The sequence below is a fragment of the Papaver somniferum genome, chromosome 8 (genome assembly GCF_003573695.1).
Source record: "Papaver somniferum cultivar HN1 chromosome 8, ASM357369v1, whole genome shotgun sequence".
Classification (NCBI taxonomy): Eukaryota; Viridiplantae; Streptophyta; class Magnoliopsida; order Ranunculales; family Papaveraceae; genus Papaver; species Papaver somniferum.
In genome coordinates, this window is record NC_039365.1 from 127,133,729 (window position 1) to 127,158,300 (window position 24,572).

Genomic DNA, 24,572 nt, shown 5'->3' on the forward strand with positions numbered 1-24,572 from the left:
ACACAACTATTTTTGTGAAAAATCATCTCCAATGTGAGGATGATGTGGCAAAAAAAAAAGTTAGACATCCTCTAGATGAACCTCTAGTTTTAGACATTCACTTAGAGGATGTCTTCCCATCCTAGTCACACTTTATTAATAAAAATCATTAAAAACAAAAATGGAAATAATTTTAACTAATTATATACCTACAAATAAGTAAAAGAAGGATACAACACTTAACGGGTTGAAGATAAAATTTATTTTTTCCTAGTATTTAGGATTTTATACCTAGAAGATGTCTTAAAAATGATGCCACATAGGAAACATCCACATTGACCATTGGAGAATCCCTTAGCATCTGAATCTAAAAAAATGCTACGTAAAAGGATGGGTTTCCCTACTGTGTTTACTGTTTACTGGTCCAGTCAAATGACACAGGCTTTCCCAGTTGTGGAGGAGATCCCGTCCTTATTGATACCAGCCACATCACACACCCCACAGGAAAAAGAAACAAAGAAAAAGAGAGAAGAAAATCGAAGGCACTAAAGTTGGTTTTCTATACCTCAAAGGGGAATCATGTAACGTAGGGGTTGGGTACCACTCCAAGAAAATTACATGGTTAGCACTTGGTACACCATTGATTGTAAACCGATGTATATTTGACAAATTCAAGAGCATCTAGAAATGTTCTGTCGGGTGAGGTTCAGCTAAAACTGGTTATGCAAAAATGATAGCTTAACCGGTTGAGAACAAGAGAACAAGCACTTGAATTGAGAGTTCACTATCAAACATTTTTTCCCGACCTCGAGTTTCTTCTAGAAATGATCTCAGCTGCCCAACTCTTCCCAATTTCTGTCTGAAACTTGCCTGCAATGTATTGAAAAACATATATAGTATATCCTAATTGCAAGATTGATTTGAAAACAGAAGGAAAGCAGGACAATGTAATGAAATAAAGCTGTCCACTTACCTGCCGTGGACAGAAAAAACTCATCAAGGACCTTCCCATGTTCTGCCGGAATAAGAAATGAAAAGGCAAAAGATAGCAATAAGTAGACAATCAATGGTGGAAACTTGGGTAATACTCCCTCCGTTTTTGGAAAAGAGATACTTTCACTTTTTCATTTTAGCCTAAAAATAGGCCAAATTGAAAAAGTGATAGTATCTCTTTTCCAAAAACGGAGGTAGCATGTAATAGGACTATAGGAAGTGAAATCAAGGGAAAAAATGAAGCACTTAGTTCACTTTTGACATGTCCACTGGCAGTGGGATCAATCAAACTCCAATCAAATACTTTAGCACTTAGTTCGTTTTGTAAGGCCTTATTACTTCTTTCAGCGTGAGCAGCATAAGCCAGAAAAAAGGCTATGACAATATAGAAATTTCGGCACAAGGACATGGCCATGGATGTATCACAAAAAACTTACCCATTTCATACTCCAAGGCTTGCAGAATCATCTCAACCTGAACGTGATACAAACAAAAGTTTAGCCTTCGGGCACATTGATAATATATGAGAGCAACTTTCTACTGTAATATTACAACATTAGAAGCACTCCACAAGAATATATCGAGGTCAGTACCTAAAAACAAGACAATCACCTCCACGTGGTGTGTGAAACAATCTATTCATAGATGAGAAAATAAACACCTCTTCTACTCAATATTATGTCCAAAAGACTTGTTACCAAGTAATTTGCAAAGAGAAGCTTTCTGATATTGCCGTCGCTGAATTCTTTTACCTTTTCATTTAACTGTCAAACTAGGTTTTTTCACATATAGACAAAGGTGAAATTTAGACGGCTTCATGAATGAAGCTTGAAAGCTAACACACTTAAGAAAGTTGCTCTCATATATAATTCACTTGGATAGGCTTTTAACAAAAACTTAAGGGTCATAAGTCAGTAACCACTAACCGTGTCAAGAACAAGAAAGCATCACAAAACTGGCAACTGGCTTTCCCTAAAGGAAGGAAAAAAAATACCTTATCAAAATCTTTCACAAGATTGGCCTCTATAGAAGCGTTGTTCTCGTACTCCGTCCATAGTTCTTGTATCTCATCAGCTAAACATCCAACATATTCTACCGTAAGAGCTATGAAATTTATTAAAAAATAATATTTTTGCAACGTGCAAATATTCAATGCAGTTTAAGATACATCATCCAACAACACCTCTAAGTCCCCCTCCGAGAAGTACACACATTTCATTTAACGCTGCTTGCTCCCGCCTGCTTTTCTCTGCTTTAGGAATACCATCCGAGGGTGTTATATCTCCAACAATAGCTGCAAAACCAAGGATGCATGTCAAAGTCCAATAACCATAAAAGAGACTACGACTCCTTTTTGTAATATAAAATTTGATAGAATTCACATAATTTAATTAGAAAACAAATAGGAAAGTTCACATCTGACATGCCTATCATTGCTCTTTGTTTTAACCAATTTTGAGCCCATCTGTATGGTTGCTTCTTTGTTCTATACACTCTCACACAACACGATATACTTCATAGCAAAGCATCCATAATTATTCCTTGTTGCACTTCTCTTCTCCTAACCAATATGTGTCAAACTGTCGGTATTGTTATACACCATTCAAGCTTTCTCATCAGGGATGATGTTGCTTAATGTGCAAGAGCTCACTTCATCAACAACTATAATATTATTCCTAGTTAGTAGAACATCAACACGGCAGGAGAAGAACTACAGCGCTAACAGAAAATAAGAAAGCAGAAAGAGGTAAACTAAGAAAACTTAAGATGCAATGTTTTAGGTACCAAACATATCTACGTTGGAGAGGGAAATGGCATTTCTTCCATGTCTCATCCAATGTTTTTGGAGATAGTGCGTGTTCTGTGATTGTCTGGCACAAACTATCCCCTTAACGTCTCAATTGAGTTACAGCTAGTTATTATATGTATGGTCAATGACCTACACTATCTGTAGTATGAAACAATATCTTTCTTCACAAAGAATAAAACTTAATTCCACTGGATGAAGAGGATGGGCGGACTTCAAAAATCCACATAGAACATTCCAACACCAGCAAACCCTAACACTAACTTCAACAATGCTTTTCATTTTCATTATTTAATTCCAAATGTTTAGAAACTTTCATTTATCATGTTTTGGTAATTAGGTAAAGTCTAAATCCTAAAAAATCAAAATAAGCTATCTTCACAACTTCACCTAAATAGTAAGAGATCTATAAGTAATTCAAAAGCAAGCAGAGGGATTGAAAAAAAATGGACGAGCATCCGTGAAAATGCAGTAACATGTGTACAAAACATTGGTGCAGGCATTAATAAATAATACAACCCCAACTGTATTATTTTGAAGAATTTGATGGAACTCAAAGTCCAACCCCAACAGTATGATTTTGAATTAAAAAAGAAAATCTTTATCCCATGTCTCTAACAGACAAGTAAAGTCTTGAGTATCAAATATTAGGTACATCCGTACATGCCAAATGAAATAAGAAAAGAATGCCAGAGATATGATTACCTTCTGCAATATCATGCACAATTGCTATCTTGATACACCTACAACAACCGAGAAATAAAATTGGTAAACAGCATTATAAATACAAAACATAAAATATTTATGAGATGCTAGTATATATTTAATAATTATAATGCTCATGATTCATGAAGCAGGTATCAAGTTGATATTATTCCATGAGAGCAGTGCTCAAACTTAACTACAGGAGATACAACACAAAGCTATCCAACTTGATATCCAACGTGGCATATGTTAGTTTATTCTGAGACAGATGATGAAAAAAATGATACCATTTTCATAGCAAATAGCTCTTGACTCGCTTTATGTGGGCCATCATCCTAGACATTGTCAAATCTTGACCAATAGACACAAGGTCCGCTATCGACCTTCACAAACTTAAAAGGCTAAGCATATCGCCATAAAATGAGTATTCTAAAGAGAATGGCCAGCTTAATAGTCATGTTTTAGCATTATCCTCGCATCCTGGTCGACATCTCATAAAACCACATAACAATTTACTATACCATCAAATTAAAGTGGAAACTTCTTTCTGAGAAATGTTACGCATCAAAAACTACAATTTCCACCAGCTAAACCATTCTTTACTAATTTCACGTGCATTTGAATTATGCAATTCTACTCATTTTTAGCCTCAAATACTGTTTTGAGCACTTTCAAAGAAGATACCAATGGAAGTGCTCAAATGGACCGATCTTAAAATAGTAGAAGCTGAGAACGCATATCATGTCAAATTTCCATAACCACGGCCCAACAAATCTTGCTTCAATGTTCTAAAGATAAGTACCGCATATTGCCTTACAATTCACTGTTCAATAACATATTCCTTTAGTGCACGTCCTCCCTCAGTATGACAGATCTCACCTTTCCCTGTTTACACCAGGTAGGTCGCCAGCAATCAAGGCCATTATTGCCATGCGGTACATGTGATCAGCAATTGATTCGGGACCCTTTATCCCATGATTGACCCATCCCTTCCTTTTGGTGGTCTGGAAAAGGGAAAAAAGAAACGCTTCAAGTAAACCAACATATACCAATGAACGTTAATGAGTTCTGACTGTTAAGTCTAAAGATCATTATGTAACTCAACACATAACTATGCTATTTCTAACGTCTAAAGAACTACAAAATGAAACTAACTCATGCAGATAAGTTTAAAATAAAAAGGATGATTTTAATTGGCCAACATAATTAACTTGCCGCAAGAAACTAACAGCCACAGATGGCTGGTCGCTTAAGTTCCATGCATTAAACATATACAATCAGGCCAATAACAATTAAAGCACGGGGAATAACTTAATCATTTATAATATCCACTCATTGCTGCATGATGTCAGCTGCATTTTGAAAAATTATAATCATTATTATAGCATTTTCCTAAAGAGTAATGTACTGGTAGCTGGAATTAGATGACAGATTTTAAGGGGGGTAGAAATACTAAGATATTAGAAAACTTGGTGAAGAATATTGTTCCTCCAGATTTCATTGCCTTCTAAATGAAAAAGAAGCAGAAATGTGTCAATGCCAGACACATGTATAGACCATATGTAAAGGATCCTACTAAAACTTAGTTGGTTTACTTAATCATTACAATAGATTATAAGAATCCTGCTGAAGAAACTCTTACATATTTCATATGCAAAAGGTTCTGAAGTATAAGACACGTATCCAGTAACCAATTAAACACAGGGCAACAAGAGTGCTGCATTATTTTGTATGCCCGATACTCCATACTTTCAAAGTTAGACAATGTTACGGACTAAGATAAAGCATCAATTCGTAAGTACGGTATTTGCACAAAATTGAAACTTACGGAACTAGGTTCAGTCATTTTTTACTGTAAATGTATTCACGATTACAAATACATCTGTGCATTCATAATATAATCAGAATGAAACTTTTGCCAATATGAAGGTTTTTCCCATTGATGTATACTTAGATGAGTTACATGAGAAAAAAATCACATAATACCAGTAGGGGGTGAAATCTGCGCTCATAAGGTTTAGAGAAAGAGGGAATTCATTTTTATATAATTGATCTAATAGCTTAAAAATCAAAGACTGTGATTTGAAAACAAACATGGGTTTAATTAAATTGAATTAATCATTTAAAATTAAGTATATATATATGACAAACATCGTCACTACCTTCAGACGGTGACATAAAGTGAGAAAATCGATTGCAGAAGAAGAAGATGACGATGAAACCGAAGATGATTTCTTTGATCCAACACCATCGTCACCTGTAAATGAAGCACTTATAGAATCTGAATTACGGTTTTGACAACAACGAATTGCAAGGATTTTAGGCGCATCTTTGTATAGATCAAGTTTTAGGGAGGAGATACGAGAAAGGAAAGACGGTGATGAAGAAGAACGAGTTTGGAAATTTGGAGTTACAGTGAAGGAGGATGAAGAGGTAAAGTGATTAGTTGCCATTGTTGTTAATCCCATGAAGATTTAGAGAAATCGAAGATGGCAGAGAAAATGAGAGACTGAGTTAGGTTCGAGCTGGAGACAGTTTTGCCCCTTTCTGATCGATCAAATAAAAATGTATTCGGAATTCCCGGGTTCATTATGAAGCGTCCAAAAAGAAGTTTTAATGGATGATATTTAACGGCCTCCAAATTCTAAGTTTCCAAGGCCAATTCCTACGGGTATTGCAAAATTTGCCAAATTGCCTAGCCAAGTGCATGTGCTTCTTCAGAGTCGTGGCAAATTTGCCATATTGCCTAACCAAGTGGATAGGCAAATGTGTTTGTTCAATGTAGTAAAGGCCGAGTCAAACAGACAAGTAAAAGCCACCAGCGGATTAGACTTGTCCATCAGCGGTCACGAGTCAACCTCTAAGTATAGATTCATACATCCTACAACTTTTCTTCAAATCCCAACGACCTCATTTCCTCCGGTGGTATTTGGGAACCGGGATATCGCAACCTAGATTGGGTTATCACAAAAAAGCGGTTGAAAAATGTTTGTTTACATCTTATTCCATGTTGGGATAAGGATAGCTAATCCATCCTTGATTTTCAGAGGCTAAAAAGTCAGGTTTATGGTATTCTTCCAAAACATATTCTTCCCATTTCCCAATTTAGGATATGGCCACAAATTCCCCAGTTTAAAACTTTTTAAGAATATTTTGACATTTACTGCTACTATTTTACCTAGATATTTGATATACTTGCACAAGTTGGATTAAAACAGGTCAATTTCAAGGTTAATCTACTTCGTGAATGGAGTGTTAAACAAGAATATTTTTTTGATGAGGGCAAATTTGGATGGGGGCGTGAGGGACCAACAAGAAGACGACATTTGTCCTTCTTAATTTTGACGGGTTTAACAAATTTATGTTCGGTTTTAAACAACCAAATTATCAATTTCCAAATCAAAACAAATACAGTATCTTTATCTATCCAAAAATAACTAACTACGGATAAATAAAAAAAAGGAGTAAATCTTAATAAAAATTTTTTTTTTTGAAGGAAATAAACATTTTATTTATATTAATCCTCATAAATTCTGAGACGTTGCATAATACAAATTGGGATTTCATCATGAAACCACCGTTTGTTTAAAAAGTTTGGAATTGCAAACTGAACTAAATCATGTGCAATTGAATTTGCGTCTCTTGGAACAACTGTGAAACTAACTTCACTAAAGTCCTTGACGCTATCTTGAATCGAGAGAACAGTGGATCTAATACTCCATGGAATATCATTCATGTTCCCTATAATAGCTTTGGGTATTTCTTCAGCATCCCCTTCAATTATAATCTTCGAAGCTTGTAGCTTGCGTCCCAACTGAATGCCCAGGCCGTAAGCTTTGGCTTCTGCTTCCACAGAAGAGAACTAGTCGAAACAAATAGCTCCACTTCCCAAATAATTCCCTGTGGAATCTCTAGCTACCGCTGCTGCTGCTGCTCCTTTACCATCCAAGTAAGCAGTATCCACATTGGTTTTGATGTAGAAGGGAGGAGGAAGTTCCCACTGAGCTGTAATTTGATGATGCAGATTTATTGAAGAACAAAAGTTTAACGCATGATGTAAATCAAACATCTTAAAATCCTAAAGATCTTTGTGAATACATACGGGAACTGACTGTTGAGTATTGCTGAAGACCTTGTCATTCCTCATTTTCCAAATATTCCATAAAATACACGCTCCCAAGTTTAAAGAAATTCCATTATCATTCTTGTTTAACCAAATATGAATGATTTCCATAACGTTTATACCATCAAGCACTTCAATTGGTAATGGGATCGCTTGAAATACTGCCTTCGAGAATTGACACGGGAACAGTAAGTATATAACAAATTCTTCTGCTGAATTACAAAGAGAGCAAACATTCGGAATATTGTTGCTGAATCTTGATAGATTACTATAAACTGCCAGAACGTTATGAATTACTTTCTAGATGAACGTATGGATTTTTGGTTGAATCTTCAATTTTTTTCCAAAACTGTTTCCAAGGAAAAGAAGAAATAGTTGAGGTTGTTGCGACATTATCAGCCACCAGTTTATAACAAGATTTAGTCGTGAAGTCCCCTTTCTTTGTTTTCAACCAAATAAGTTTATCCTTCACCGAAGTATCCTGAGGAATATATATACTGGATATTATTTCAACCTGGTCCACCGGAAATATCTGCATTAAGATCTTCATATTCCAAGTCTTCAAACCTTGAAAAAATAAGTCTGATACTCTTTCCACCTGAATAGAAGATTGAGGCAATCTCGTTGGTCTAAATCCCGGAATATTTGGGATCCAAAGATCATTCCAAATATTTATAGAATCCCCAGAGCCAATAAACCAGCAGCAGTTATTAATGAAAATCTCCCTTACTGACAACATATCTTTCCAGGTTTTAGAGTCCCCTACTTTAAGGTTACAATCCCAGAATGAGATAGACTGTAGGTACTTGTTCTTGTACATTTGCACCCAAATTGCATCAGCATTAGTTAGAAATTTCCAAATCAATTTTGTGATCAGAGATATATTAACTTGCTCCATGTTTCTAAAACCCAGACCACCATCCTCCTTTGCCCTAGCCATTTTCTCCCAATTGATAAAGTGGCACCTTCTTGTGTTTACATCATGACCCCACCAGAATGCTCGTTGTATTTGAGCAATCTGATTAATTACACCTTTTGGTAACTTACTTGTACGAGTACATTTTTTGATAACACCGTTCTTCCAGCTGAGTTTACATAGAAAGATCTATAACCCGAAAGTTTGTTTTCGAATTTTGAAACCAAAGGTTCATGAGATTCGATGTTGTAATCTGATTTCAGCGGGTATGAACCTAGATACTTTTCACTAATCTCCATTTCTCGAACTCCAAAAAACTAAATGGTTCTCCATCTATTAAAAGGAGAGCAACCATTATTAAAGTGAATGGAAGATTTCGAGTAATTTATTATCTGACCTGAAAACATAGAGTATGTCTCCAAAATCTATTTCAGTTGAAGAGCATTTAATTCCGAGTTGCTTCCAAAGAAAAATAGGTCGTATGCAAACATGAGATGATTCATTGTTGGACCCCTGTTGTTGAATTTATAACCACTGTAAAGATTTAATCTTTCATATCGTTCCATGAGCAAAGATAAACCTTGTGAGCAGATTATGAATAAAGACGATGATAAAGGATATCCTTGACGTAATCCTCGACCACTTTTAAAGTTCCCATAATGAGCCCCATTTAAATTAATTGAGAATGTACAAGTTGTTACACAATTCATTATCATCTTGTGAGAGTTACCATGAATACCCATTTGGTGAAGCATAAAACTGAGAAAAGACCATGAAACTCGGTCATATGCTTTAGACATATCTAGTTTTAAAGCAAAATAACTCTGATTTGATCTGGATTTATGCATTGAATGAAATATTTCCTTTGTTATGACTATATTGTCAGTAATCTGTCTGTTTTTCAAAAATGCATTCTGAGACCAAGAGATAAATTTATCCAGATAAGAACTTAACCTATTAGATATAATATTTGTAACAAACTTATAAAGTGCATTACACAAAGACATAGGTCTAAATTCCATAGCAGACTCCGGGTTCTTCACTTTTGGGATTAAACTGATATTTGTGTGGTTTAACTTACTTGGTAATTCCCCCGTTTTGAAAATCTCTTGGATGAACTCAGTCGTATCCTCTCCCACAATCGACCAACATTTTTTATAAAAGATCACTGGGAATCCGTCTGGACCCGGAGATCCAAAAGAATTCATATCTTTGACCACCTTCCTTATAGGTTCAGCTGACGGAAAAGAAGAGATTGAAATATTTTGAGTTTCATCCAAGGAGAAAGAAGAATCCAGTAGCTCAGATGGTTGCTGGATATGTAAATCTTTAGTGAATAAATTTTTGAAGAAGGATATTAACTCGTCAGCTATTGCACTTGGATTGGTAAGCCAAATTCCATCTGCATTCTTTAAACTAGAGATGTTGTTCTTCCTTATTCTTTGCTGGACAGACAGATGAAATTGTTTTGAGTTACGATCACCAGTTTTCAGCCATGTATGTTTCATTCTCTTCTCCCAGTAAGCAGCTTCCATAATGATATATTCATTCAATTGATATGAAGTGATTTTCTCTTGTTGCAAAGTCGATATGGTAGGATTAAGACCTTGTAGGTGTAAAAGCTTCTTTTTTAATCTGCAGATTTTGTTTTTAATACAACCCATTTTATTTTTGCTCCAACACTGAAGAAAACCGCCGAGAGACTTCAATTTCCCAATTAAATCAACAGTCAGGTTAATATTCCAACTTTCCAATACTACTTTGAGAAAATCTGGGTGAGAGCACCAATAAGCTTCAAATTTATACGAAGGAGGATTCCTATGGATATTTCTACAGGTATTGAGAACGATAGGCGCGTGATCACTTGAAATTATAGGTAGATGAAGAACCCATGAGTTTTCAAACATTAAACACCAATCCGGACACTTTGAAAACAGGGTAGTACTAGGTTATTAGAAATATAGTTGAGATCTGTATTAATTTGTTAACAGTAACCCAAGTTCTGTTCAGAAAATCACTGATAACAGTTTTGATTTTGATTGTTATTAAACTCCCGATGACTTAGCTAATTTAACTTTGATAATTGAACTGCTTAATCTTGTACATTCTTGGAGCTTCAATTAGTTTTCTCAATCTTTCTATTTTTACCTATTACAGTTGCATCATTGGCAACAAAACCTTCTTAACAAGTATTTGTTTTCGAATCGCCTTGAATTTGCATTATGTCAGGTGGTTGTTTGCGTCAACTTCTTCTCCCTCGAAGCTATGAAACCATAATTGATAATTCTGAAAGTATCTCTTGGAAAACCCAATATATTTCTTCCCTTATACAATCTGTTTGTGCGTTAATTTAGGATTGTCATTATTTTTGGATATCTAAAGATATTTGTTCTAACTTGGAAAAGAATAATTTGGGTGTCTATAATCGAGCACACATTTGTTAAAACTGTCAAATTAAGAAGGACAAATGTCGTCTTCTTGTTGGTCCCCCATGCCCCCATCAAAAAATTTCTCGTAAAATAAATACAAGTTAAGTTAATCCAATAATGGATAAAATAACAAACAAACAACGCTAAAACTGATCAATCTTAAGGTTATCATAAATTAGCCTAGGATACACTATCTTAGGGTGTGTTATCCCAGTTCCAAGTGTAGTTACCTAAAATCTGAGAGAGGTTGGAAATGGGAGTCTAGGGTTTCTAAAAGTGAGTTACGGGAGGTTGAGCACGAATAGTCTTCGCCTAAACCACGCATAGTGGCTGTTCAAAGGCTGCTTCAGTCACAGGGAAGAAGGATTAGGGCTAGTCTACGGGAGGGAAGCAAATGAAGAGAAATACCAGAGAACAAGTAATTTCTCTGAGAGGTTATGAGAAAGATTCTGTCTTAGCTTGGAGAAATAAATGACCTATTTATAGTTGAATTCTCTAATCTCAGGTCGGTGAAGATATGGATTGTTTGTCATGCCGTGTGGAGCACTTCTCCCGTCTCTTCAGGAATAGATAAAGATAAACTAGGTTGAGTTTATATCATTATTCCACCGCCTTTACTCTCTTCTGCGGTGATAAATAAGTCGTATATTTCTCACACGTGCCGTAGACCGGCATACCAAAACCCTAATTGTTATACCCCTATTTGTGTGAAACTGAGTCAGCCTCTGTGATGACGTGTTAAGAGAGAAAAATATTCTCTTTAGCCGAGTTGGCCAATATAGAGAGAGATATTCTATGATTTGTGAGAATGACTAGGTTGAGTCACGTGAAAAGGCATGGAATTCCTTAGGAATCGTGTGCAGAGCGTGAGAGGAGTTGAGGTTGAGATCCCTCTCTTTATGTCCGATCATATATGTCATGTGGATACCATATTATTGCTTGTGGGTCCCTTTGTTGAGCATGCGGAGCTCAAGAGAGCTTATCCACGTTTTGGATAAACATGTATAGTTCAGGATCAATTTACTAGCCGTGACTGTGTTTGAGAAACTGAGAAATAGGCTTGAGACCTAGGTAAAGCGTGTGCCTATCATGGGGAATATTCGGACCTGTCTGATATTTCCCGAGATTTTGCAGAGAGATTTGAATCTCGCCGAGATTTTTCCGAGAGATTTGAATCTCTTCGAGATTTTGCAGAGAGATATGAATCTCTCCGAGATTTCGCAGAGAGATTTGAATCTCTCAGAGATTTTGCAGAGAGATATGAATCTCTCCGAGATTTTACAGGCGGATCAAAATATCTACGAAGATTTTCTTAACGGATCCGAATCTCTTTGTGGTCAGCTGGGACTCGTCCTGGAGAGATAGAAAAGGCTTTGTACACCTGATTAATGCCTCCACGAGACTTTGGCTCACTTGTATTTGACCAGCATATCTTACAGAGATGTGCTAGGTTTCAACCGTGTGTCCATATAAAGGGCCAACAAGACCAGTGTATCTCGAAAGGATGTTATAGAAGTCTGTCGAAATGGCCCAGAGGTAGAATAACCAGCGTATCTCGCAGGGATGTCCTAAGAGTTATTCGTAAATCTCATTAAGTCGAGTCAGAGCCTAGAGCAGACATGACTAGTGTATCTCGCGATGATGTACCAGGAATCAGTCCTTGATATCAAATAGGGTAAGTCATGCTTACAGGAGACATGCGTATCTCTGCTCTGGGTCATAAGTCCGCCGAGTACGTCTTTAAGCATCTACAGAGCCTATATGACCAGCAGTATCTCATCGAGGATGTACACTAGGAATCATGGCAGCACAATCAGCTACGTCTCGCGAGGACATGCTGGAATTGTGGTTGTTCTGGTCCATAAGTCTGGCGGGGACGTTTTACGCTATACAGAACCTATATGACCAGCAGTATCTCGTCGAGGATGTATACTAGAAGTCACGGCATCACGACCAGCAGTGTCTCTCGGGGACGTATACTTGAAATCATGTCTATTGGTGCCTTGAGGACCAAGGGATTAATCTCTCCCATGAGAGTTGAGTTTCGTCTATGGTATTGAAATGACGCTTTTGTCCCTTATCCAAATTTCACCATCTACACCAAGATCCCAAACAGACCCAATGTAAATAGATTTTTATAAAAAATTTGTAGTCAAATAAAAAAAAAACAAAAAAAGTTGCTCAATCATCAGGCAACCCTCCAAATGGGAAGAGTTGGACTCAAAATCGAGATCAGTAATATTAAACAACTAGCTGGAAAAGGTGTCGTGATCATATACAGTATCTCAAGATGAAGCGCGAGATCGCTATATCAAGAGGTGGGTGGTTAGAAATGTCGGATGTGTATGAGTTATGATGATGTTAAAGAACAAGTTCGAAGATGTCATTAGTGGTGTTTATTATATAATAATTCATAATAACCTTGTGCTATATGTTCTCAAATAGGATTAGATATTTAATGGGGCTCTACAAATACATTATATTTTAAGGATTTCGAATGTGGTAAGTCTCTTGCTTCTTTAATTCAATTTTGGATTTTAATTTACATTTTGTATACATTTTAGAATGCTCAAAAAATTATATCATGAATTGTAAATTATATATATGAGTCACACTGTTAAATAAAGTAAAATCCCCATTTTGTATCTCATGTCTAACTCCTTCTCAAAAACCTAAAAACCTCTTCACCACCATTGACCTTTGTTGCTCAGACCTGGTCCATACAAGGTTGGATCTGAGCAGATTTTTTTCGTTTTTCTTGTTTTCTTAATTAGTTAGTAATCTAGGTTAGGTTAGATTAAGTTTTTGCTTCAATCTCCATTGTTTTTAGGAGATTTCATATTTTTAAAGGAGAACTCTAGCAGTTGAAAACTATATAAAGGAGAACTCTAGCAACTGGGAAATGTAATCCCCACACCTTCTGTGTTACTAGTTGCATAACTAGAGTCGATTCTCCTTTAACCTTAGGTTTCTTCTCGAGACCCTGTAGGTTAACGACTTGAAGACTTCATTGGGATTGTGAAGCCTTATCCAACTATTATCTTTGTAGTTGCGCGATCTGATTTTGTTGTTTCTACCATGTTGAGTGCAATTGAAATAATTGGCTCGAGATTTTATATCTCCGATAGGCAAGTGTTTGAGGGTGAAAACTGTTTCTGCCGGTTTTGGTAATTTTGGGTGTGTGGATGAGAAACAAGTCTAGACCCTAAACAATGCACTGCATGGGAGTACTTTTGATTCGAGAGATCAATCTGTACAATCCTGGCCTAAAACAAGAAATGGTCGTTCCATGCTTGCTTCGGTCACAAAGTGAAGGAGAAGGGTTGGTCTTAGGGAGGGAAGCGAAGAAAGTGTTGAGACCAGAATTATTAATTCTGAAGGTGTGGTTGTTTACGACTCGTATCGGAAAGTAGAACTGTCTAGCAGAATGGAAAGCTATCAGGTGATTTCTGGATACTGTATTGTTCTCCGACCCTAAAAATTGTTGTTTGGTGGAAATATGTGAGACCTATTTATACAAGTCGCAACAAAACGTACCCTGGTCTCGTAGGTAGTGGAAACGGTTGAGTGGTGGAGGAGTAACGTGTAACGCCAGAAATTTATATTTCCATAATGAAGGATCCTTTTACACCATTACTTCTTGCCATTACTAACCGCCCTGCTTCATGACACTTTCTTGTAACAGGCGTATTGCACGTCGCATACTGTAAACCGCCAGACCAATACCCTGATGAGTATCCCCCAGTTTGTGACATGTTTGATGTCTCGAGTGTTTTCGTGGAAAACATGTAGCACTTTGCTACGTATGGCAAATTAAGATTGAGAGGCTTGCCGCAGGAAAATAACATGTGATGCTATTGGCTGGCCGCCTGAAACTTTCCACAAGCCTGCCAGCTTGGTGGCGAACTTTGATGGCTGAGATCGCATCTCATGAGGAAGGGTAGCCGTTGATTGTGGATATCTTGTGTTGGCGCCTGATAATGGCGATGTGGCGTCTTTAGAGCATGCTAGTGGCGTTGCGGCATGGCTGGCATAGTTTGTGCATGCCAGCGGCACGATGGTGCAAGTGGCGCCTGGCGTAGCCATGGCCACGGGATTTAGGCGGTTGGTCACCTTAAAGTTGCCACAAGTCTGTTAGTTTGGTAGCAAACTTGGATGGTTGAGATTGCATCTCATGGGAAAGGGTAGTCGTTGATTGTGGCTACCTTCCATTAGCGCCTTTAGTGCATGCTAGTGGCGTTGCGGCATGGCTGGTGCAAGTGGCGCCTGGCGTAGCCATGGCCGCTGGATTTTTGGCACGTTGGTGTTAGATTCAAACGTGGTGTGGCAACATCAGTTTTAATGGCCACATTGATCCTCATGTTCTGTGGAGCATTGTTTGGCTCGGTTGGCGCGACAACTTTGCCTAAATTAGGGTTTGGCATGTCGAAACCCTAATTAGCGTATATAGCATGTAGTATGCGGTAGGTGGCACGTTTGGCATGTGCATTTGGCATGCATGTTTGGCGTGTGCGATTTGCATGCTTGGAATGCCGCTTGGCATGTGCGCCTGGCATGCGCGTTTGGCATGCAGTTTGGCATGTGCGCCTGGCATGTTTGTTTTTGGCATGTTTGACATGCCGTTAGCATGTTGGCATGGTTTTGGGAAGACAACTTGGTAGGGTAACCTTTTGACATAATTTCCACCCTTTTTAAATCTGTGGCAGGTTTAGAGCAACCTGATTGGTTAATGAAAGCAGGGAGCCGGCCAAGCATGGGGGTGGCCAACCTTTTGGTGCGCGTGGCAGGTTTAGTGTGACCTGATTGGTCGATGGGAAATAGGGCCGGCAAGTATGGTCCCAGCAACAACTTATGTGCGTGTGGCGAGTTTAAGGTGACCTGATTGGTCGAGGGAAATAGGGACGGTTTAGGATGGGGAACGACCAATGGCAAATGGCGCCGGTTGGCTTAAGACATGGCCACGCCTCTCTTTGTTGCTGCTCCTATCCTGCGGATCCTTGTTTTCTGATTCTGGGCAAGATTTTGCATCTGCTAATCCATGGCGGATTAATTACCTAGTTTTCCTAAGCTTAATTTCGACAAGCAAGGTCTGATATACTGCGCAAGACGCAAAACCCTAACTTTTGCAAGTTAGTCAGGATAATTGATTAAATTCTATGTGTTGACACAGAGTTCTTTTAAGTTCGTTGCCAGAGAGCAGCATGCTTTCTGATTGAATACCTTATGCAAAGACCTTATCATTGATATTTGGAAATTCGTGCTACTCTGCTGCGGGTGAACAAAAATTGTCATGCCATATCAACATTAAGGGTTCATCCGGGGAACATAGCACAGAAAGCATTCAAAGAAACTTATATTAATTGAGTGTAGGCAAGGTGCCAAAATTTACAGAATGCCTTGGATTGTTGCTACATGCACCATTCTGGGTCAATTTCATAAGAAAATATTGAGTTGCTCAATAAATGTTCCAGTGAAGAGGTTGACACTCATGGATCTGTTTCCTTACAGAGTGACGTCACATCAGATGTAAGGTTTTACAATTCTAACCCTAAGCTAAAAACCATCATCAACATTAAGTCCCCTGCTTAGCTCGTAATAGTGGCATTGTTATGGGGTAAGCATGAGATGGTGACAAACAAGGATAAAATCAAAACGGCAAGTCATGAAGAGATTGTCAAGAAAGTTTGGCTAACCTTTGCCAGGAGGTATGAAGAATCTGTGATCTTTGCATTGGCGGCTTTGCGTAACTCTGGCTTGGACATAGGGTGTTGGCGTCAGCGCTGAAACTTTGGCTACTGATTGGCAGAGATGGCACTGCGATTTGGTCCGTGGAGCAGGCGTTGGCTAGCTTGCTCACGGAACGTGCGGAGATGACGCTTGGCTTGGAATGGTGGAGATGGCGCTGCTTTGGCTGGTGAAGATGGCGCTGCTTTGGCTGGTGAAGATGGCACTCCAATCTTGACCGTGCAGAGATGGCGTTGCTGACCTTGGAATGGTGGATGACGCTGCGTTGGATGGGACGCGGAACGACAGAGATGGTTGCTGACTTGGTCGTGGATTGTTGGCGTTGTTGGCTTGGAATGATGGATGGCGCTGCTTGCTTGGTTACATCCATAGAATGGTGCTCTGGATAGATTCGTGGATCAGGTGGAGATGGCGCTGCTTCGAGCGGTGAAGGTGGCGCTCCTTTGGCTATCTAACCATTTTCTCTCGATCCCCATTAGGGTTTCGCCAAGAGACTTCATCTGGTTGAGGCTGATTTTCCGGCCATCATGTAAACTCATTGTGTTTGCTCAGCATCCATTTCTCTTTAGGGTTTCTACAGTATATATGCTGGTGCAATTAGGTTGTCCTTCTTAGTTCGAAAAAAAGACTTTCTCTGTCGAAATTTCCTTCATCATGTCGAGCAGAAGCGAATCATCTTCGAGTCAGCTAGATTCTTCAGTCAAACATAGGCGGCTTGTATCCAGAGTATGTCTTTAACCATCTCTTGATTTCCGAAATGATGAATCTTCTTTTCCCATAACATTCCTTCTCTCTTCTTTTCTCAGTGTGGACAAATACCTGATTCTGGCGACAACTCCCCCCTCTAGGTCATCCGAGTTAAGAAGATCATACCGATACGTTTTTATTGACCAATAGATATTTGTTTGTTACTATCAGTGAGCGAGAAAGAGAGAGTTTCTTTTGTGCAGAGATATTCATATGGAACATGTGTGACCGTTATCGATGATGATGATCTGACCACCCCCTTCCTTCGAATCCGAGCACACCAAATGTTGCAGATCTGGAAAATGTTGATTTGGGTATTTCTTGCCATGAATATCCCAATGCAGGTTTGTCATTCGAAATCCACATGAGGTATTTATCTTCTAGCTACCGAAACGTTGGTAAATTCCTAGTGCGAAAGGAATTCGTGACTCTGTACACGAAAATATGGAGAACATATAGCCATATTGCCACCAGGATCGTGGTGATGTATTGCTCGTCTGCTTTGGTTACCACAGTGAACTGTCTCCTGCCTATAATTGTTGAAATGGAAACCACATCCATCCGCGACGTCACGTAGTCAACTATTGAAAAGTGGGAAAACATGGTATTTACCTGTGAATCCCTTGAGTTTGACGTAAGTTGGCTGCGGCATCGCCTTGACATTGTGAAGGTTGATAGATCTGGTATCCTTGCCAACGTCGTTTCTGCCACAAATGCCATTTTGGAAGAGGAGAAGGCTCTGACCGTGGAATCCCAAAAGGTGGAAAAGGCAATCCAGAACTTGAAGAGTAGGACTGAAAGATATCAAAACAGGTTGAAGATGATGCTTTCAAGGAACTACAATCTATTGGATGGGCTTTTCTGAGTCATGTAGTTGTGAGACACCTGGTTTTACTTCTGGGTATCGAATATATATATATATATATATATATATATATATATATATATATATATATATATATATATATATATATATATATTTTGTGTGTATTGGTTTTGAAGCAATAAGATAATTTTCATTAATGTGCTTTAACTGAATGAAATTTGATAACTGAGATGTGAAGGAAACGGAAAAATGCCTGGCTAGCCGTGCTAAGAGACGGCGAGGGGCGGGGTAATGGTAGGCGTAGTATGCCTTGAGCCATTTTCCATTGATGAATGTTTCCAGCTTGCTTCCATCTTTCTTGATGACCTTGTAGTATCCACTGTTATACGGTTTGGTGACCTCATAAGGCCCTTCCCATTTTGGGGAGAATTTTGGTGCGGACATATCTTGTTGGATGTGTTTGGCGGTCTTCAACACCAGATCCCCTACTTGAAAAACTCTAGGTTTCACAACTTTGTCATATGCTCGGGAAATTCTATTTCTGTATGCTTGCGCGTGATCTTCCGCTTTAGCTCTTCTAGAATCCAAAGTGTCTAGCTCCGCTACCCTGGCATTCGATGGGATTTTAATGTACGCTGGGAGAATGGCGTCTGCACCGTAGACGAGGGAATAGGGAGAGGCGCCAGTAGAGATCCTTGGCGATGTCTGATATTCCCAAAGAGCCATTGGCAGTTGTTCGTTCCATGTCTGAGGGTTTTTGTGCATTGTCCGACTGAGGATTCGAATTAGAGTCTTGTTGGTGCTTTCGGCCTGCTCATTCCCTTGGGGGTAGTAAGTGGTTGAGAAGACTTGTTTAATTCCATATTCTTCAAGTAACTCTCGTACTTTCTTGTTGGCGAAAGGAGTGCCGTTGTTGGTGATGATGTGTTTAGGCACGCCGAAACGACAAATGATATATTCCTTAATGAACGCTGCAATTGTGGCTCCAGTGGTCCCTCATAGAGGGATGGCTTCGACCCATTTGGTAAAATACTCCGTTGCGGTTATTATATACTCATGCTGCTTCGAAGAGGGCGGGTTGATCTTCCCAATGATGTCGAGTCCCCAGCTATAAAACGGCCACGGACTGCTTACCGAATGCAGGGGAATAGAGGGTGCGTGGATAAGATTTCCATGGGTTTGACATTTGTGGCATCTTTGAACAAAAGAAGCCGCATCGTCCTTCATTGTCGGCCAGTAATACCGCTCATGTATCTGGAGAAACAACTTCTTTCTTCCTTGGTGCACGCCTTCGTGCATTTCTTTCAGCATTGTTGGGATTTCTGCCTCGCCCAGGCATCGTAATAAATCTCCTCCAAAACGTTTTTGATACAGGATTCCTTCATGGAGTATGAATCTCTTGGATCTTTGCTTCACCTTGGTTGTGTCGTTCTTGCTGGTAGGGAGTACGCCGTCGCGAAGATAACTGATGTAAGGCTTTTGCCAGTCCCCAGCGTGGTCAACATTGAAAACTTCCAATTGATGCGGCAGTGCCTGGAAATTGGAGCAAGATCCTTGGAGCAAACAAGATTTAACCTCTATTTCTGGCCGGTAGTAGCCCAGGCATTGTAGACGACGATAAAGTGTTACCACCAACGTTTGCCCGCAAATTTCGCTATGAATATGGTTAAGTTGTTGTGCCTCTTCATCTCCGAGGCATATTGACAGGGAACCATCTAGGTTCCGATGGAACAACATCCCATGAAGCATGAAAAAGTTTTGTAAGGTTTTGAGACTGACCTTTCCTTGATAAAGGGAGCTGTTAAGTTCTTGAATAATCGTTGTTCTCCAGTCGCTGGTTTCAGTCTCCTTAGATTGTGAAAGCCATGTTGACGCCATGGTTTGTCTTTTCACCGTCAGGGTTTCTTCCAAACTTTCGAACTGCAACTTCGATGATAAAGTGGCTACGCAATCAGCATGTCTGTTGTTGCTACGGCCAACATATGTTATGGTTGCATCAGCGAAGTAATTTAGCAGCTTTTGCGCCTCGGATCTATACGGGGCCAGTGTCACCTCTTTTAGTGTGTATACGCCATTCATCTGGTTAACCAGTAATTTAGAATCACCCCTTATTTACAATCCTATGAGAAAGGCTTCATATTCTGCTGAATTATTGGTGCAATGAAAGTACAACTTGAAGGAATACGAAAAAACTTCACCGGTTGGAGATACTAGAACCACGCCTGCCCCTCCGATATTATTACTAGGGGTGGTAGAGCCATCGAAAAATAGTAGCCACGCTCCTTCTTTGACATAAAGATATTTCCATAAAATCTCCAGGAAGGTCTTCGTGCAGTGATGTGGTACCCTCTCCTGGGAAAGCTGTTAGTAAATCCGCGACCGTTTGTTCTTTGATAGCTCTTGGTGAAGCACATGTTATATCAAACTCTGACATTTGGAGGAGCCATTTGGCTGGCCTTCCTATCAGGGCCGACTTTGAAAGCATGAAATTCACAGGATCAGACTTAGATATCAGCACCACTTTATTTGAGAGCAGATAATGCCTAAATTTCTGGATGGAGTGAATCAGGGCTAGGCACGCTTTTTCTGCTTTGGGATATCTGAGTTCGACATCCCTCAAAGTCCGACTGAAGTAGTATATAGGGTGCTCAATTCCATCATCATCTTCTTGGGTGAGAAGAGCTCCAATAACAGTATCACTAAAAGCATTGTAGAGATACAACGGTCTTCCTTGTACAGGGGATTTCATGACGGATGGGGATGACAGTATTTGTTGAATCTTCCTGAACGCCTCTTGTTGTAGCGTCGTCCAAATAAAACTTGCTCCCTTCTTCAGCAAAGGGGTGAATGAAGCAACAATCTGAGCTAAACCCAGTATAAAACGCCGAATGTAGTTTACCTTACCCATGAAGCTCTGGAGTTCTTTCACAGTTTATGGAAGCAGCATCGTGAGGATGGCTTGGGTTTTGGCTGGGTCGACTTTGATTCCCTCGGCGGTCACCTGAAAACCTAGAAATTTGACCGAAGAGATGCCAAAGGCACACTTCAAACGATTCATCTTTAGTTTGTATTCATGACACCTTTAGAACACCTGTCACAGAACCTCTCTATGGGCCTCCCGGGTTCTTGATTTAACCACTATGTCATCTACGTAATCTTCAACTTGCTTATGCATCATATCATGGAAGATTGCAGTCATGGCACGTTGGTAAGCGGCGCCAGCATTCTTCAAACCGAAAGGCATCACGGTATAGTAAAAGTTTCCAAGAGGAGTTCGAAAACCTGTCTTACTTGCGTCATGCTCGTACATCTTTATTTGATTGTAGCCGTTGTACCCGTCCATGAAATAGAACATACCGTGTCCACTGGTGGCGTCTACCAGCATATCAATGTTAGAAAGAGGAAAATCGTCCTTGAGGAGCATTTGTTCAGATCCCTAAAATCAACACAACACCTGATTTGGCTGCTCTTCTTCTTTACTGGAACCACATTAGCCAACCAGGTGGGATGGTGAATGGGTTTGATGAAACCAGCGGCTAGTAATTTTTGAATCTCCATCTTGATATGTTCTTCCACATCGTGTCTGAATTGTCTCGGATATTGTTTGACCGGTTTGGATCCGGGTATTATTTGTAGATAATGAGTGACCAGTCTCTCATCCAAGCCAAGCATTTCCTCGTACGTCCACGCGAACACATCTTGATATTTCTTAAGAAGGTCCACAAGTTTTGCACGTTCGTCGGTACATAGAGTTGAGCTGATGGAGACAGGCTGTGGAGATTACTCGCTTCCGATGTTGATAACTTCGAGTTCATCTGTGGTGGAGTTGGTTCCGTCATGCAGTTTTCGTGGTGCATCCGGCACCTCCTCCTGTGGCTCGTTGCTGTAATTGCATTCCGTTGGGCGGAGAGATTGGGTGGTAGTCTCCCCTGCTAATTGCTAACAGCGGCGCCGATATACGGTTTTCCCCTTTTTGTCACGACTTGCAATAAAAGCCCGCCCCTGATTGGTATGAGTATGAGCCACACTTCCGTTTGATGAGAGGAAATAGGCGTGTTTTTCCTTTAGAGGGATGGCGCGAGATTGTGGCTCTTTATGCAGCGATGCGAGCCTGTTCTCTTCTTTGATTGATGTCCATGTCGGAAGTGGAGTGCAGCGAAATTTTCCTGACAAGTGCCGCGAATTTTCCTTTGGTTCGAACATCTTCATACCACAGATTGGTACATAAGGAGATAATGACGCGGGAATGCGAATAACTTCTTCATTCAACATGGTTTTTAGGCACTGGTGATATTTTGAAGGAATGATATTGTTATCATGGCCACGATCTTCCCAGTATCATATGGTAGTATGGATCCTTTTCGACTACCTCAAACTTTACCTTCGACTGGATTGGTCCTACTGACAGATTCAGGTTGATGTATCCATACGTGCTGGTTTGGTTGCCTTCGAAATATGTCATCATGGTAGGCTGCCATATAATTTTGCTTGGCCGCATCTTGGTTTTCCTGAGCGTTCTGAGAGTAATAACATTGGAGGACTCCCTCATGTCGATGAGGGCCCTTTTCAACTCTGAATCCTTGATGCGAGCAGTGACGTGTAGGGACCGGTTATGTCCTTCTCCTGCCATCATGTCGTCTTCAGTAAATGTAACATTGTTGACGGAAATCTCTGACATTCTTGAAGTCTCCGAGCGTAAAGGAGCCAAACACGCGTCTAGGTCTATTTGATTAATCGCAGTAAATGTCTCCGCTCGCTGGTCCTTTGAAAGGTCCAGACGTTCACATAAACTTTCCACCAACGCGACTGCTTCCTGGTTCACCGGTTTCTGATTGGTGGTGAAGCTGTTGACCTGAAAACGATCATCCGGGACGTCAGTCCCCAGCGCTGGAATTTTCGGGGCGGGTGAACCGCTCAAATCTGATGTAAATCTGACAAGAAAGTTGAGTATGTTGTTTATTATCTCCTTCATCAGGTTCATGTTCCTTGTGTGGATCTCCTGAACCCGTGCCAATTCGGACAACCTTGGAATTTCTTCATTGGCTGCGCCATTGAGTGCCGTGTTGGGAGAAGAGATATCGCCATTCGCCAGAGTCGAAGTAGAATTTGGGATCACGGACTCAGTTCTAAGACCGACTATCTTCTGTAAATTGGAGTTGCAACCGAGAGATTTAATCTCCCACTGTGGTCGCCAATTGTTTGTGGTTGAAAGCTATTTCTGCCGATTTTGGTAATTTTGGGTGTGTGGATGAGAAACGAGTCTGGACCCTAAACAATGCACGGCACGGGAGTACTTTTGATTCGAGAGATCAATCTGTACAATCCTGGCCTAAACCAAGAAATGTCCGTTCCAGACTTGCTTCTGTCACAAAGTGAAGGAGAAGGATTGGTCTTAGGAAGGGAAGTGAAGAAAGTGTTGAGACCAGAATTGTTGATTATGAAGGTGTGGTTGTTTGTGACTCGTATCAGAAAGTAGAACTGGCTAGCAAAATGGAAATCTATCAGGTGATATCTGGATATTGTGTTGTTCTCCGACCCCAAAACTTGTTGTTTGGTGGAAATAGGTGAGACCTATTTATATAAGTCGCAACAAAATGTACCCTGGTCTCGTAGGTAGTGGAAACAGTTGAGTGGTGGAAGAGTGGAGTAACGTGTAACGCCAGGAATTTATGTTTCCATAATGAAGGATTCGTTTACACCATTACTTCCTGCCATTACTAACCGCCCTGCTTTATGACACTTTCTTGTAACAGGCGTATTGCACGCCGCACGCTGTAAACCGCCAAACCAATACCCTGATGAGTATCCCCCAGTTTGTGACATGTTTGATGTCTCGAGTGTTTTCGTGGAAAACATGTAGCACTTTGCTACGTGTGGCAAATTAAGATTGAGAGGCTTGCCGCGGGAAAATAGCATGTGATGTTATTGGCTGGCCGGCTGAAACTTGCCACGAGCCTGCCAGCTCGGTGGCGAACTTTGATGGCTGAGATTGCATCTCATGAGGAAAGGTATCAGTTGATTGTGGCTATCTTGTGTTGGCGCCTGATAATGGCGCAGTGGCGTCTTTAGTGCATGCTAGTGGTGTTGCGGCATAGCTGACATAGTTTATGCATGCCAGCGGCACGATGGTGCAAGTGGCGCCTGGCGTAGCCATGGCCACGGTATTTAGGCGGCTGGTCGCCTAAAAGTTGGCACAAGTCTGTTAGTTTGGTAGCAAACTTGGATGGCTGAAATTGCATCTCATGGGGAAGGGTAGTCGTTGATTGTGGCTACCTTCCGTTGGCTCCTGGCAATGGCACAGT

General features: G+C 40.0%; 1 protein-coding gene across 1 annotated transcript; it reads right to left on the reverse strand.

Moving 5' to 3' along the window:
* Positions 1-507: 507 nt before the first annotated feature.
* Positions 508-6,060, reverse strand: LOC113302971 (HD domain-containing protein 2-like). Its single transcript, XM_026551949.1, has 8 exons — positions 5,647-6,060; positions 4,364-4,488; positions 3,485-3,522; positions 2,156-2,266; positions 1,967-2,046; positions 1,410-1,446; positions 953-994; positions 508-849 (listed from the first exon to the last, which is right to left on the reverse strand). The coding sequence occupies exons 1-8, from the start codon at positions 5,950-5,952 to the stop codon at positions 767-769; spliced, it is 822 nt and encodes a 273-aa protein (XP_026407734.1). The 5' UTR covers positions 5,953-6,060; the 3' UTR covers positions 508-766.
* Between the last annotated feature and the right edge of the window lie 18,512 nt (positions 6,061-24,572).

What these genes read in the sequence shown, in the direction of transcription:
- LOC113302971 (XM_026551949.1), bottom strand. Translation starts at nt 5,952, where the DNA reads ATGGGATTAACAACAATGGCAACTAATCACTTTACCTCTTCATCCTCC. An exon ending in CCTGGTGTAAACAGGGAAAG is followed by an intron (nt 3,523 to 4,363) that starts GTGAGATCTGTC and finishes CGGTTGTTGTAG; the next exon opens with GTGTATCAAGATAGCAATTG. An exon ending in TGTGCATGATATTGCAGAAG is followed by an intron (nt 2,267 to 3,484) that starts GTAATCATATCT and finishes TTGGTTTTGCAG; the next exon opens with CTATTGTTGGAGATATAACA.